Source organism: Dromaius novaehollandiae, chromosome 5 (genome assembly GCF_036370855.1).
Source record: "Dromaius novaehollandiae isolate bDroNov1 chromosome 5, bDroNov1.hap1, whole genome shotgun sequence".
NCBI classification, from domain to species: domain Eukaryota; kingdom Metazoa; phylum Chordata; class Aves; order Casuariiformes; family Dromaiidae; genus Dromaius; species Dromaius novaehollandiae.
This window is the reverse complement of record NC_088102.1, coordinates 18,059,227-18,075,270: the sequence shown is the minus strand read 5'-3', so window position 1 is coordinate 18,075,270 and position 16,044 is coordinate 18,059,227. Positions and strand designations below refer to the sequence as shown.

Below are 16,044 nucleotides of genomic sequence, written 5' to 3'. Positions count from 1 at the left end.
AACTAAGCCTGTCCCTGTCCCTGACAATGGTCACTTCAGGTGGGAGACACTGTGTCTGGGTCAGTAATTGGAGTTACTAGACATTGTGTGTGTGTGCGCTATCGTAATTCAAAGACCAAATAAGTAGTATATAGTTTTGTAGATAACTAATGACATGCAGTACTATAGTTTAGAAACATACCTATGTACTAATTCTAGCCTGGGTGATCTTGATGTCCTTACAATAGGAAAAATTCTCTTCAAAATTTCTGCTGGTAAGAGGAGGAGAAAACTGCTTTTAGAATATTGTTACACTTTCCTGTCCTGTGTATTATCCTTTTGTGGAGCTCCGCAGGAGACATGGAGTGAAGAATTGTGGCAAGCTACAGGAGATACCTCTCTGTAGTGTTCTTTCTGACTCAATGTCTGGATTTCCCAGTCATTTCTGTGCAAAACATAGCATCCCTGAATGTTGTGTTTTACAGTCCCTTCTTAGTTTATCTCTGGTACTATAGAGGTGATCCAACAAATGACAGCACAGCTCTGGTATAAGCTAAAAGGTTTCTGCATCTATATGGAAATGAAACCTCTTCCCCACAGATCCCCAAGTACACATAACTGAGAGGGATCATTGCCTCCAAACTCCACATCAAACGTGGTGTTTCCTAGGAAAACTCATGAGAAAGAACCTCAGAGAGGTTCTCTTTTCCTCTTTATCTGTTTTTTGTTTTGTTTTATTTTTCTGTGCAAGGACAGATTTAACATTTTTTTGTCAAAATTCACAGCTAATAGCTATAAATATTCATGTACAACTTAGTCTCAAAATAAAGGCATAAGTAGACAGATGTAAAACTGTGGCCATGATGTGAATCATAAACTGCAATTTGGGCCAAGATGTGGATGTAATATACTATAATTAGCACTGAATGTTAAATACAGGTTTCCAGTAGGCTGTTGATGTACATATGCATTATTATTGTTCACACTAATTAGTTCCATGAAAGGGGTAGATGACATTTGGGATATATGTTTTACTAGATTTTTTTTTTAAAGAGGAGAATACATTATTTACTGTTTGAATTTTTCTTCTTTTTTCTTTCATATAGATCCTGAATGCACTTGTTTCCAAGGCACAGCTTTCTCAAACACTTCAGTCCCGCTTAGTCAGTTGTAAAATCATGGGAAAATTAGCTAACAAATTTGAAGCTCATATGTGAGTAGACTGTACCTGTATTTTCATTCCATAATATATATCAACATTTCTTTGTTAGGGGACAAAAATTATTACAAGAAAACTAGACTTTTTTGCAATAATTAAATACTTTCTTCTTACAGGTCCGTTTATCCAGGTAGTAACTAATGATAAAAAATGTTCAGTATGTAACTAGCATATTCACACTTGCTGATATTCATCAATATGCAACTTCAATTTATATATTCTTCTACAAGTTGGGTACCGTTTTTACATCATTGTTTAATATTGTTTTTCTTACTAGGAAATAAGCCAAATGACAAATGTCTCTACAACTTAGGGAGACAAAACTCAACTTCATTACTTTAAGATTTCTTATCATAAAGAGAAAAACCTAAGAACCCTCGTTTTTCTTTCTTTTTTTTCTTAAAAAACCCCCCAAATTTCACAAGAATTTGTAGACATCTTTTTTCTGTCCGTAAGTATATAGAAACATGTTAGAAGCCACTGCTTTTGCCTGATATTAATCCAGCTATTAGATTGTCTGTGGTTTTGAACAATGATGCAGAACATGAAAGTAATGATGAAAGTAAAGCTGAATAAGTTACTTGACGAAAACGGTTGAGATAATATGTTCTTTAGACAGCTTATCCAGCCTAATGTGTTTTCGCCTAATGTTTTTTCTGTTTATGTCCTTTTCATTATGGAAGAAATCTACTGAGGGCAACTAAACTCACAGAAACCCTGTCTAGTTCAGGAAGTTCCCTCTAATGGTGATTTTCATACACCCCAAAATGCAAGAATTCAGTATAATAGAAAAGATGAACAACAGGACCATTTGACAAGGCATTTAGAAATGAGTTTATTTTTTTCTTCAATGGGGAAGAACTAAAGGCAAACCAAAAGAAGATATCTATACCTTTGCTATGTAGAATATACTTGTCAGACATGCAGAAGTAATGATCATGGTGAAATAGTATTTTCTGAGAAAGTTACCAAAGCCTTCAAATCTTTAGCTTCAAAATCTTAATTTGTAGAAATCTGGAAAAGTCATGATTTGCTTTTAATTATATGATATTTCATTCTCCTGAAAATAAAGTGAATTTCCAGATCACTTGAAATCTTAAAAAAAAAAAAAAAGTTGTTATAATTTTAAGCATAAGTTCAGATAACCCTATCTTGGTTTTTGTTTTTTGTTTTTTTTAATATGGGTTCTTACTTTTTAGAAATACAAACCGCCTTTATGAGTTTCTGAGATATATTGGTCCTCTATTAGAATGTTTTCAGTGCAGTTGAGGGAGGTGAAAAGAGATCTTGATCTGCATGTGTAGAATATGGCACAGGCTGAATAAGATTCATTATGGGGGACATCGTGATGTAGGCTCAGGAGAGGTATCCATCCTCAGGAGTTAGCCATATAGAAACATACCTTGACATTCTTCTTCAGAAAGGCACCATTTTTCCTCATGAAATTTATACTATAGTAAAAAGTTCTTTCATATTTCACATGACTTCCAGGGTATTTGTATAGATCATTGGCATAGTCATGACCTTGAAATAAAACATTGCTTTTTCTACACTCTGTTCCAACAGCTGGCTAAAAGCAAGTCTTTTTTGAATGTAGTTGCTACTTCAGAGTATTTTAAAGTGCCAAACTCCCAAGACTTGGTGCAACTTTTGAGACTTCAGGCTAAATAGTTGCTATAAGAAGCAAATTCATTTTCACTGGGATGAATGGAGGATGTGCAAACTGGCTTGAAAATGTTCTTTTTCTTTGTCTTCATACCCTTTCTTTGAGTTTTAAAACAACATAAGGATTTGGACAGAGGTGTTTTATGAATACTCATAACACAATCTTGGGCAATGAAAGGAAACAATGGCTGAATCTGCCAAGTTACTGTCTTGTTTTTACTTAAACAGAATTTAAAATAGTTTTTTCTGTATCTGCTGTTGATTTAACATGAATACTAGGATAAACTTGCATAAAGTCATTGCAGTGTTGGAGCTTTTAATCTTAAATTCTTACGGATCGTTCAATTTTATTCCTAAGTATCTCTTTGATACGTGCAAACCAAAGATGAAGTATTAGTGACCATCAGGTGAGCCACCTCCTCTGAATGTGTTCTGTTATTTTGTTCTGTTGTTTTTATTGTAGTAGAATGCAAAAGCCTGGTCAGGAGTGATATCTCATTGTATTAAATGCCATACATACAAGCAAGATGGCAGAATACAACTTAATCTTCTCCCCAAAGTGTCACTAATTTCTACCTCAGGACACTTTCTTTTTTTTCCTACGTTTGGATGTTTTTGTGTCTCTTGACTTCTGTTTGGACTTAACAACGTATATATGTATCTATACACAAAGACTGTACTGTTGTAAACCTCAAGAACGGGCCAAAGAGGGTTGAAAGAAATGGAAGATTTTGCTACCTTCGTCAGTTGTACTGTAGCTTAGAATTAGCTTCATCTACGTGTTTTATAATCTACATATTTTATAATCCTACAGTAGCCTAAGGGCTATTATAATTATGGGAGTATATGGATCACCGTTTTTTGCTTTACAGTGAGATAAACTGCTCAGTAGCTCCTGAAATTTGGACTGATTAATCTGAAAAGAGAAGAAACTTATGGAAAGAGCCTGTTTTTTACTTGGCAGCTGAGTTTCTACAGGACCCATGCATCAGGGGTGGATATTAGGTCCTGCAGAATCTGCTCAAGCTGCATGGATTGTGTTTATCTTCACGAAGAAAAGTTCTGCATTAAAGCTTTGGAACATGACAGAAGACTGACGCACAGCAGCGTGTAAATGCTGATTTGGAATGTCTTTGGTATACACAGGAAAAGATTAATCCATATGTGAATCAGAGGAGCTGCCTTATTCCATCATGATTTCTATCTCAATAAAACAAGCTCTTATTAGCATTCCTATGTTTTCTGTTTTCAAAGAAAAGACAAAATTAATTGGAATTTGCATTTCTATTTATATAATTCCTTGTATTCTTAAGGTAGCTGTTTGAAAATTTTACTAAAGATGGTTATTAAATGAGGACAGTATCTCTAAGTCTAGCCAGTATTTTCATAGTTTAAAAAAGTATTAGATGAAATATGAGCAAATTATGACTGTAAATATTTTTGAAAAGAAATCCTTTGTTGCTTCTTTATAGCATATTTTTATATTTGAAGTACAGTATTTTATAATCACTAGCCTCAAAAAAGTCAGTTTTCTGCATCACTATTTGCCATATGATAAATTATTAAAAAAAATTGCAGTTAGAGGTAACACGCGTGTAAAATTTGAATATTACAAAGTGGGTTTTATATATTTTTGTTCTGTAAATTAATGAATAATATTCACATTTTTAGTGTTAAAAGAGAGATTCTTCCGTTGGTAAAATCACTGTGCCAGGACGTAGAATATGAAGTTAGAACTTGTATGTGTCGGCAACTGGAACATATAGCTCAAGGAATAGGGTGAGTACAATTTGCATGACTGCTACTGTATGCAAAATCTTTCTCTAAAATATTTAATGGTAACCTAAAAACTCCTTTTAAGATTTCTAACTTAACTCATGCATAATCAGTAATAAATTTAGGGCATATAGATGTGTTCTTGTGAGTTGCAGTTAGCAGTTTTCTATTCTCAGATTTTTGTTTGTATGTGATACTAAAATTACTGAACCATGTGAACAACACTTTTTTTTTGTAAATAAGGAGTTCATATCAAGCCTATTGAAATCATTTGAATTATCTATTGATGTCATCAGGCGTTAGATTAAGACCTATTTAAAAATGCATGAGAACTGTGGCAAGAATTAGCAGTTTCTAATAATTACTGTGCTACTTTTTGCAAAAGGATGCTAAAAGTTTTTTTTGTACTTAAAGCAAATTTCAGTTCAGTATCAGCTTTTACTCTAACCTTGAAGACACTCAATATTATACATATAGGCATAGAAGAAGTTCTGGAACTTGTATTCTAATGTAAAAAATTAGAACATGTTAAGTACACGTTCAGGATTGGTCTCTAAGTGAACAACTATTCTAAAATTCCTGGTCTGTCCTCTAGTTCTTTTTCCAGGGAGAAAAGAGCGGTACCTACTGTTATAGACTTGAAATTATCAAGTGAGGTTCCCTGCCCTGTGTTGTGCAGGGGGACAGATTAAAAGATCTTAGTGGTCCCTCTGGCTTTTAAAAGTGTGAATTCATGAGCTGCTCAAGGATGAGGCTGAAACTGAACGCTAAGTTTGAAAGCTACTGTGAAAATGCACTTCAGTTTGTTAGTACTGATGCAGAAATTATCCCTTCCTATGCCACTACCAATTTTTTGAGTGGGAATTAATCTTTTTTTATGGAGAATTGTGTTGTGGTCTAGATTCTGAGTTACTTTAAAAAAAAAAGAGAGAGAGAGAGAGAAATCCCTGCAAACAATATGATTTACCTCGGCTATAGGAGAACCAACATTCACAGCAAGGACTAAGGCTTGCTGTCATGTTCTTAATTTACATTATTTTGGTAAGATCACAAAGAATAGGAATTTCTTGATTCCTGGAAAAAACTTACCTTTATTGCAATACGGAGTAATATTATGCAGGTGCTTTAGGCAGCTCTTCTGTAAGGTCTTTGTTCTGCAGAAGTTCAAAGGACATGAATAATATGAACAGAAAATGGTATTATTCACCTGAGTAAAATTATTCATTTGTTTTCATATTTACTTCCTTTTATACCAAAGGGTAACTTAGCACAGTCAGTAAATAATTTTAACATTTTCCATATTAAATATCTTTCTATTTAGAAGAATCTCTGACTGCAGAAGAAGAGGATAGTATTTGCTGATATTGTTGCTATTTATAACACTGAAAATTCAATGATTATTTTATTAAACTGAAGTGCTGGTGAATTGAAATTGAATTCATTTTTACTGTATATATGTATCTTATGTGTATCTTTATGTATCTTAAAAACAATTCTGTGTAATGGGAGATTAAATCTAAAGAGAGAGTTCTGTTTATCTTCAGGGCGTGACCAGAGTTTTTTCTACAAAATTTTGAAGGGAGGCAGGAGGTCCAGTTTTAACTACTGTATCAGTTGAAGTCTGTTAAATGTGCTTTTCATGCCACCAGAATGGAAATCCACAGAAACACGTTTGGAAAATATTTCTTGTTTTAATTTTTAATTCCCGATTTCTGGGTCTTCATCTGGGATGTCATACTACTCTTCTTTCCCCTGACCCTTACTAGGCTACGTGTTCATTTCTTTCTTCGTCGCCTTCCTTCCTGCTTTCTCATTTCTTTTTATTCAGTTTCATGAGTTTTTTTGTTATCTTATTTGAGATGGTCTGCATTTTCATGGATTCTTCTAACCTTCTCAGTTAACCTCTGCTACAGTCAAGAGTTGAGATGCAATCATGATGAATTTGGCTTTGAAAATTATTTGTGACAGACAATACTGCAAAATATGTATTTTTAAATAATATTAATATGTTTTTCTGAGTAAAATAACTTATCAAGGATATGAATATAGTTAGAGAATATTCCTTTCAAATATACCTGGAAATATTTTTGTCTTCTAAAATGTACAGTGGTACCCATACTTTCAGATTTCTTTGCCCTGTGACTCAGTCTAGTTAGGAGCAAAAAATGTTTTTGCTGGTAGTTTTTAGGAAGTGCTCAAATTGATTGCAACAATGATACAGTTTGTATGAATCTGTATGGATTTTTTTTCAGTATTTTTGTTCTATATTTAAGATAGTTATAAGTACAGGCAGGTGTTAAAATAAGGAAGGAAGTGTGGACTTGTATTTTTTTCTCACTCCACCTCCAAATGGTGTTCAAGTTATGCTAAGTATATTCTGTAGATTGAAAGAAGAAGCAAAGATGCTGTTTTCATCTGTAACAAGGTGGCTTTATCTTGTACTAGTAAATCACAATCTTGGAAAGAAAGTAAATTTTCCTTCTTTCTGTTGACAGTCTTTAAAATGAACTAAATTGAATATGTTATACCTGTAAGCTGAAAGTCTTAAAAAGAGATAGGTGTTAGGTAGTGGCAATTGATGGTATCACTGGCAATTTACCCAGTTTTAAAATTGTGGTTTAACAGGACTAAATACATAGTTATCAATCATTGTATGGTTCTGTATATTTTTCTTTAATTTTTTTCCTCCCCAACATTTATTGTTAGCATTTATGTCTCTGTATACACTGCTTTCTTTCTGATAGTTTCTGCCTTGGCCACCTCTTGATGATTTAGATACCTTAATCTTTAATTTCATAAGAAACGGGAAACTGGATATTTTCAGAGCATAAACTGTTGCAGTGTTGTAAGTTGATAATGAGTAAGTAGTAGGAAAATAAAGACAATTAAATAACCAGGAATACACACATTTTTATGGAAACGTTGAAGGCATACTGTGACAGCAGTCCCAAGGCTTCTTTTTACTATTAAGTGATGTAATTACTAGATGTTTTTATGTAATTTTTATGTAATCATGTAATTTTCTAGCAATTTTATATAAATTATTAATCATCTGTTTAAAATAAAACTGTTAAGCTACAGCTTGATTTGCTGGTAACATTAATAATCAATTCTGTAAGGTGCAAATCACTTTGGCTGGTGCTTATTATTTATAAACATTTGAAAGTATTATTGTTTGCATTGACTTACAGAAGGGATAGTTATTACCTCTTCGGTCTGATTGGAGGGATATTTTCGCATTTTTATTTCTGTAAAAATCTGCCATCCGAGGGGTTGCGACAAGTTTTGTTTTAAAAATTGTGACAGAAATTGACTGTGTCTAAACTTTCTTTTTGTACACAGTTGCTCAAAGTGTCAAACCAAGTTTTAATTTTGTCGTCTTGGTTAGTGCTCATGTAGTCTAATTTTATCACAGTGTTTCCCTGCAGTTATGTATTTTTTTAGGTGGTATAAACGTTAAGGGCAAGATCCCTGACTATCGTAAATTGACAAAGTCCCGTTCCTTTAAGAACTGTCTTGAGATGTCGTGCTTACAGCAGCTTTCACTAATAGATAAGCAGTCCAAAAGCTTGTACATGTGAGCAGAACAAAGTGGGCTTCTTAACTCCAATGTGTGCAACTTCAAACGCTAGAAATTGCCATTTCTTTAAATAAAAAATAAGCGTGACACAGAAAAAAAGTGGATATTCTATGTCATCCCAATTCTTTTTGATAGTAAGACTGCAGAAAAGATCTTCCTAATCTCTTAAAGCAATTAGGAATCAGTAATATTCTGGGATGTAGGGAATGATACTGGCTGCTAGCTTGTAGAGAACCTGTGGTCTTGCTCCAAGAAGTAAATTTCGATCTTACTTGTGTCAGTCGTCTTACCCTGCAGATGATTCTGTGCCAAGAATAGTTTATTCCCTCTCAGTCACTTATCTGATGAAACTCTGATTTCTAAGTCAGTCCCTAGTATAGCAATCTGCTGCTGATGTCCAGTTGTCAGGACTGTCACACAGATAGTTTTAGTAACTAGCAAATCAAAACAGATAAACAAAACCTGTTCGTTATTTCCTTAACAGAAGCCTGAAAAAAAGTAGTGTTTGAACTAGTCATGAAACCTCATGTTCACTAAGCGGTGGTTGCTTAATCTCTGTAAAGAAGACTCATCTTTGAAATGTCAGATTATTCTAGACAGTTCGGCCCTACGTGACCCATATTTAATCATTTTCACTTTGGACCTTATTCTTCTATTGCACTGAGGACTTTCTGAATATTTCATCAAATGGCTTTTCTAAGTGACATAGAGAAGTAGCTTGACCTCTTTGAGTTTTTCAAGATTGCATTTTTGTCTGATTTATTTTGAGCTAATTTGAAACCTTGTTTAGGGATAAATTTTTTAGTGATGAATTTTTGCATTTTAAACTTGCATGTTTCTTTGGCTGATGAAGAGAAATGTCCTGAGATTGATTTCTTACAGCTTTGTCAGTTTTTCTTTGTTGGCCACTCAAAGAATGTTTGAATAAGTAAGAATTCTTGTAGAAGCATTGTTTCATTGTATGTTTTCTCTTCACTGTTTGCCTTACTTTGCAGGACAGAACTAACAAAAACTGTGGTGCTTCCTGAATTAGTAGAACTGGCAAGAGATGAAGGCAACAGTGTACGTCTTGCAGCCTTTGAGACATTAGTCAATCTGCTTGAAATGTTTGATGCAGGTAAGAGCTTAATTTAGACTTACAAGCCCAGTTATTAAGACTTTAATGCATCTTACAAATGTGCTTAAATGCTTTTTGTTCTATCTGAATTTTTAGGATATTTCATTTTTTGGTTTACAGTTTTTATCCTTTATATTTGTGTATTTCATGTCTTTAAATACTTTGTGCAGAATAATTTCTAAGAAAGCTGTCCATAAATCCACTTATTTTCTTATTCCAGGTTTCTAATATAATGAGACTAAATTGAATAAAATTATTTTATAACTGATGAGAATATTGTGGTGTTGTCATTTACTTAATACTACCAATATGCATAAGACAATATGTTAATGCAACAGATAAGAACTTTTGTGCTCTTTTATTATTAACTGTTTTTATCTCTTAAATTAAGTAAAGCTAGTCCTGACTGCCGCCTGCTTTCTGAGCTGAAGAAGCCAGGCCGGGGCAATGATGTGATACTTACGTGTGTATCAGTAAACCTTGCAGTTTTAGCATTCACTTTTATATGTTAGATGCATTTGTAAATTTCTGAACAGAAAATAATTCTTCATGGCCTGCAAATTGCACTATATGCAATTGATCCATTTTTAAGATACAGTAAACACCAGCAGTTGCTGTTTAAATCCCTTTAAAACTGTGTGTATTTGGCACTGAAAGCTTTCTTTACAATGAGAAGGTATGTGTATCTTCTAAAGCTTTTCATTGTATTTAAAGCAAAAAATGTAAATGCTTGTGTTTTTTCCCAGCACCGTACCTTTTCCCTAATCAACATGTATAAGTCATTCTTCCCAGGTGTAAGGATGAGTGTCTGTATGATCATGTGAGGAAGGGGAAATTCCATGTTGTGTGTGGTTCTTTTGGCTTAGTGGTGGTGGGATGCCTACATTCATGGCTCTCAGATTCTCATCCCAGGTTGTCTTCAGCATTGGTTGGAGCAAACTTTGAGAACTACTTCCAGTGTAAGGGGACGTTCTGGGTAGCTGGAATGTCTTGTGCTCCAACCACCTACCCTGTCCTGAATTTTTCAAGGGTACGTAGAAGACAATAACAAACAGCTTTTCTAGCTCTGTATCAATTTATTCTCCACCTTTTTTGTACCACTGGAGACGTACAAAGGAGCAAAGCAGGTGAGGGATCCTTGCTGCAGCATATATGACAAAAAGGAAAAAGAAGGAATCTCTGAGCTAGTGATGGTTGATCACTGCTCATTATTTGCCACTTTTCACTTTATACTGTCTTTTTCTCCAGATTCTTCAGTTGTTTATCTTCATTAGCGACTCTGTATTTTGCACCACATTTCCCACTCCCACTCCTGTCTTACTGACTATGCTATTCCTTCCTGATACATGAGTGAGGAGCAAATATTTACTTTACAGGAACTTGTTGAAGAATTACTAAAATACACATGATTGCATATAAGCCATATGGAGAAGTACATAAAGAAATAAGATGGTTGGGGGAGAATACCATAAATGGACATTTTAGCTGTTATCATACTTACTAATGTAAGCGCTAGTAGGTTAATTTTCAAATTATTGGGCCTTTACGTTGATGCTATGAAGTTTGTGCGTCTCTGCTCCTCCCAGTCTGCTCCCCCCACGAAATAAATTACTGTAATTATCGCGTTTAGTTTTTGAAAAAGAGCTTGAGAAAAGCTATCAGGGTTTATTTATAGGTTTGCAAGGAGTGTGTTTGTAGAGGTTTGGTTTGTGTATTTTTTGGTTTCATGGCTGAACTGGAAAATGAACATTTTGCAGGTGATCTGAAATTATATGCTAGGGTTTCTTTCCCACAAAATGAAAACTTTGCTTCAGGTCAACCTAAATATTTTGTTCAACCCCAAATACTTGCTGAATTTGGATGTTATGTCACCGTATAAAAAATCCTAATCCCTTAAAAATGCAGCCATTTAAAATACAATGTCACACAAGTCAAAATGTTTCAATTTGAACATTTTCTCCTTCATTTTGTAAGGAGACAGAGTGGATGGCACTATTTGCTCAATTTGACTTTCATTTCTAATTAGTTTCATTTCTTTCCTCTGCCCTTAATTACTCTGTTTTTCTGTGAATTTATTGTTTACCAAAAGACTTTCAACCTCTTTTCAGTAGGTTGTAAAAATATGCTTTTAACAGACCCAGATTTCTCTTTTTACAATTATAGTCATTTTCTCTCTTTATCTCCATAAATTCCAAATACATATCTTGGTGAAAGGAGAAGTTAGTGACTGTTCATTTACATATATGCTGCGGGTCAAAAGGGTTTCTTTGGTGGGTGCCCTTCCTTTAATAAATAAATAAATAAATAAATAAAAAGGCATATGGAGAAGAAATGGAACAGCAGGTAAGGTCTTAAAAATCAAGACCCATATTATGGTAGTATGCTGATTGTTCTCTCTACCTCCTGCATGTTAAAAGATATTTTTCACAACTTATTATGGAAGCCCATTGTATGTCCTCTTTTTTAAATGTTTGATGACCAATAACTAACTTGAGAAATCTTACTTGTTTTTCAGATGATAGGAGTCAAACTGTTCTCCCATTAGTGAAATCATTCTGTGAAAAATCCTTCAAAGCAGATGAATCTATTCTAGTTTCTTTATCGTTCCATTTAGGGAAACTGTGTAATGGACTATATGGTATGTTTTAACTATCTTCAGAAAAAAATCTTAAAAATAAGAGGAGCTCAGAAAATTTGAAATATTTCAAAAATATCCAGTTAGCCTGAATGTATCAATGAAATGATGTTTAGGAAAGTAAATAGGGAATTAATAGTAAATAGGGAATTAAAAGTCTGAAATCATCTATTACATAAACATTGAATTTTGTGAATTTCCTCTAAAGTTGTCCACCTGTTTATTGTTTTTGTTATGTTTAGGCAGGGACAGAGATGGAAATATGATGGTTTTGGTTTATTGGTTTGACTGATTTATTTTGATACATTGTTGGATATTCTCGAGAGTGTGAGCGAGTTGAATGATTAAACTTTTGAAACTGGAAACCTTTGAAAACACAATGTGATATTAACCGTATGCTCACCTCTGTTCTGAATACCCTTTTTGAGGCACAGTACAAAAATTGCTTTTTTTTTTCTTTTGCAACCATTTGCAACACTTTGACATTGTTTGTTCATCTGCAGCCTATGAACAGAAGTTCAAAAAGAAAAGAAGCTCAAAAGTTTTGTTTTGTTTTGATACAACTGCCACCTAGCCACTCTTTCTCTTTCCTAGGTTTGAGCAGGTGATGTATATCTGGCTAAGCATGGTACCTTACCTTTGTACTAATAGAATAACAGTCTAATGTTTTAAGGCCATGTCTCCAATTTGTGAAGCCTAAGCCTATCTTCTGAAGAACTAGCAGTCTCCCTCCTAGCTTGATGTCATCAGCACATTTAATAAACATATTTTCTAATCCATCATCCAAAAAATAATAAAAGTACTGAGCAGTACCTGAACTAGGACAGACCCTTCTTTATAGATTTGTCTATCTTGGCAGTGAACTGTGAGTAACTTTCTCTTAGCTGCTTTTCTAAGCGGTTTTACAGCAACTTCATAGGTTTTTCATCTCTCTCTCCTGACCTCTTATTTTGCTTATGAGAATGTCAAGATATGTGACATTTACTGCCTCTTTTGCATTCACCAGTCTTGTTATCCAATACTAGAAGGAAATGAAATTAGTTTGACAAGTTTTGCTCTTGACATGTTGACTCTTACTGATTTTTTTGTTTTCTCTTAGGTGCTTACAAGTAGATTATTCCAAGTTTTTCAAAAATGGAAATTTAGCTGACAGATCTATAATTTTATGGCATCTCCTTCCCCCTCTCCCATTATTAAATATCAGTACCACTTCAGCCCTTTTCCAGTCTGGCATCCACTCATTTAAGATTTCAGCAGTCAGTACTTTAGATGCTGAATGAAGCATATCTGGCCTTGCACATTTTGAAAACCTCTCGTTGTCCAAGTATTCGCTGACCTGTTCCTTCTTTATTTATGGCTTAAATCTTTCCTTTTTGTCACTGTTACTAATTGGGCTGATCACAGTTGATGATACTAGTGAATTTCTGAGATGAAAACATAATAAAAAAAATAAAAGCATTAAGCATTTCAGCCTTCTTGATATCAGTGACTAATAGCTTTCTCCTCTCTCTTGAGTAGCAAACTGAGTCGTTCCTTGGTCCTTCTCTTATTACTAATGTAGTTATCAAATGATTGCTTTTAATTTTTGGCGTCATCTTGCTTTTTGCGTGCCTTTTTTTTTTTTGAGTTTTCCAGTTTTGTCCTTACATGTTCATATACCTCTTTATCATGTGTAGAAACATGGCCTAATTTTTCCACTTCCTGCATGCATATATTTTTTATGTCATTGAGGTCCATGAAGAGCACAGAATTCAGTCATGAAGAAATCAGTATTAGTAGGACAACCAAATACATTCACAGTCCTGCAGCTAAAAATGCTGAGTATTTCAAGATAATATGTAATCAGAAATTAAGACTTGATCTTTTGTAGTTAGCTTTTATTTTCTGTAATTATTTCATTTTCTGTAATTATTTTTTCTGTGTAGTGCGTACTGATGGTACTCCACTAGACTTGATGGAGGAGGGGAGAATAAAAGTGGATATATTTGATGGATTCATAAATAAGATCTGCTTTTTGGACATTATTGATACCATTTGTAATGAGAAAAGCAAACAACTATCTTTTTTTTTCTTTTTTTGAGGCATTTTTACTCCTGAGCAGCACTTACGATTTTTAGAATTTTACAAGAAACTTTGCACGTTGGGTTTACAGCAGGAGAATGGACACAATGATAATCAACTACAACTTCAAACTCTGGAACAGGAAAAGAAATACATTTCAGTGAGGAAGAACTGTGCTTACAATTTTCCAGTAAGTAAGCCGATATTTTAAGATTAAATAAGTTGTATTGTGCACATTTCCCTAAATAGGACTACAGGAAATGTAAAGAAATTATTACCACGTTATAAATTTTTAGCTCTATTCTAGCCTTCCCATGCAAAGTTCAAGTAAATGGCTTAAAGTAGATATTGTCCAGAAGGATTACTGAAAGATTCCTCATTGCAAAGCCTTAGGAAAAACATTGGAAAGTTTGGACTAAGAGAGTACTTTTATTTATGTTTTCTCAAAACTCTTAGCACAGAGGCATTGAGAAAATGGCTGTGAAAGAGAGCCCCCATTTTAAAACCCTCTGAAACTTCATCTTCTGTTTGCTTTGTGTTGTGGCATTCCAGGGAGTTAAGATTGACTATGAATGGTTAGGTTCCTGTTTTACTCTTGTTCCTGAATGCAAAAAGTCTTTTAAGGCCTTTAAACCTAGTACTCTAATTTGTATTTTGATAATTGCATTTATATTTAAAGCAAATGTATTTGTTCCGAGAGCTAGCAGATAGTTACTTTTATGCTGCCTTTTAAAGGCAAGCACCAAGTATGTAGGTAGACATCTGTTGGTTTATTTGAGCAAAAGCAAGGTGTGTTACACACGCAATTATATTGAAATTCAGATGCTTGCTTTGCCACTTACTGAAACACTATTTCTTTCTGAAGTCTTCTATTGCAGCTTCCACTGGTTTACAGAATTATTAGCAATATTTATAAAATTAAGGCGTGATATTTTGTGACTTTAATCAATGTTCAGAAAATTCCTGCAGCATGTCTGTAAATCCAGATTGGGGGTCTTGAAATCTGGAAGTTATCTGACATCTGTGTTTTCACGTGGTCATCAGAAATGCTGCACCTCCTCTTTAAAATGACAGCCTTGTTACCTCCAAGTGTCTTTCTGGTTGTAACTCAATATATACATCTGATAATGTCTGATAGTGTGACCCTTGGCTGTACAGTTAATAAAAGACCTTATTTTTCACAGGCCATGATTGTTTTTGTCGATCCAAAGAACTTCCATTTGGAACTGTATTCTACATTTTTCTGCCTTTGTCATGACCCTGAAGTTCCAGTCAGATACACTGTGGCCATGGGCTTCTATGAAGTAGGTCTACAAAGGTTCTTTGTTATTGCTTAGGTTCTTTTATACTGTTTTCTTCTTTAAACTTACAATTGTGACTGTTAAACTGAAATAGAAAGACTTGGGAAAACTTGTTAACATGGTTTAGCTCATCAAATGTATTCAGTCTCTTCTGCTACACAGTTATAGCCTATGTACACACATTTATCTGTTTAAGTGGCTTGACATTTGGCTAGAACAGGCTATTATTGATAGATGAGTTTTTAAGGAACAAAAGTTTGAAGAAATTTAAAATGATCAAGTGCTACATAATCACGTAAGTGATTGTAATAATCAGAATATATGAAGATTTTGAGTGCTATGGCCATGGGTCAGAGAACGGATAAGGATCAAGGCAGGATGAGTTCTTTAATTTCACAATGCAGAACAGAAGAAACTGCCTGAAAGAAGAAATTAAGGAAAAGATGACAAAGCAGATAAATAGATGTAGAAGACAAGAAAATGTGAGACAAGCAGGAGAAAGGAACTTGCCACTCTGGTCCTGAAACTGTTCTTTAGAACTGTACAGTTTGCTACTATACTGGTAGTCTGTGGAGAATATTTGTATGTTTCAAATAGAAGTTAATTGCTCAAATTTAATATGTAACTACTATGATATTTATGGAGATATAAAAGCATACATATTTTTATTATTCCATTCAGTTTTATATTAGCTCTGCTCTATTATTTTTT

At 34.0% G+C, this 16,044-nt stretch overlaps 1 protein-coding gene across 9 annotated transcripts in view; it reads left to right on the top strand.

Moving 5' to 3' along the window:
- PPP4R4 (protein phosphatase 4 regulatory subunit 4) overlaps positions 1–16,044 on the top strand; it is a 72,882-nt gene that overhangs the window by 34,574 nt on the left and 22,264 nt on the right. For all 9 annotated transcript variants that reach the window (XM_064512135.1, XM_064512134.1, XM_064512133.1 and 6 more), the window contains 6 exons: positions 1,086–1,192; positions 4,535–4,642; positions 9,215–9,336; positions 11,852–11,974; positions 14,053–14,222; positions 15,217–15,336. In XM_064512135.1, coding sequence (XP_064368205.1) covers positions 1,086–1,192; positions 4,535–4,642; positions 9,215–9,336; positions 11,852–11,974; positions 14,053–14,222; positions 15,217–15,336 — 750 coding nt within the window. The remainder of the gene's footprint in view (positions 1–1,085; positions 1,193–4,534; positions 4,643–9,214; positions 9,337–11,851; positions 11,975–14,052; positions 14,223–15,216; positions 15,337–16,044) is intronic.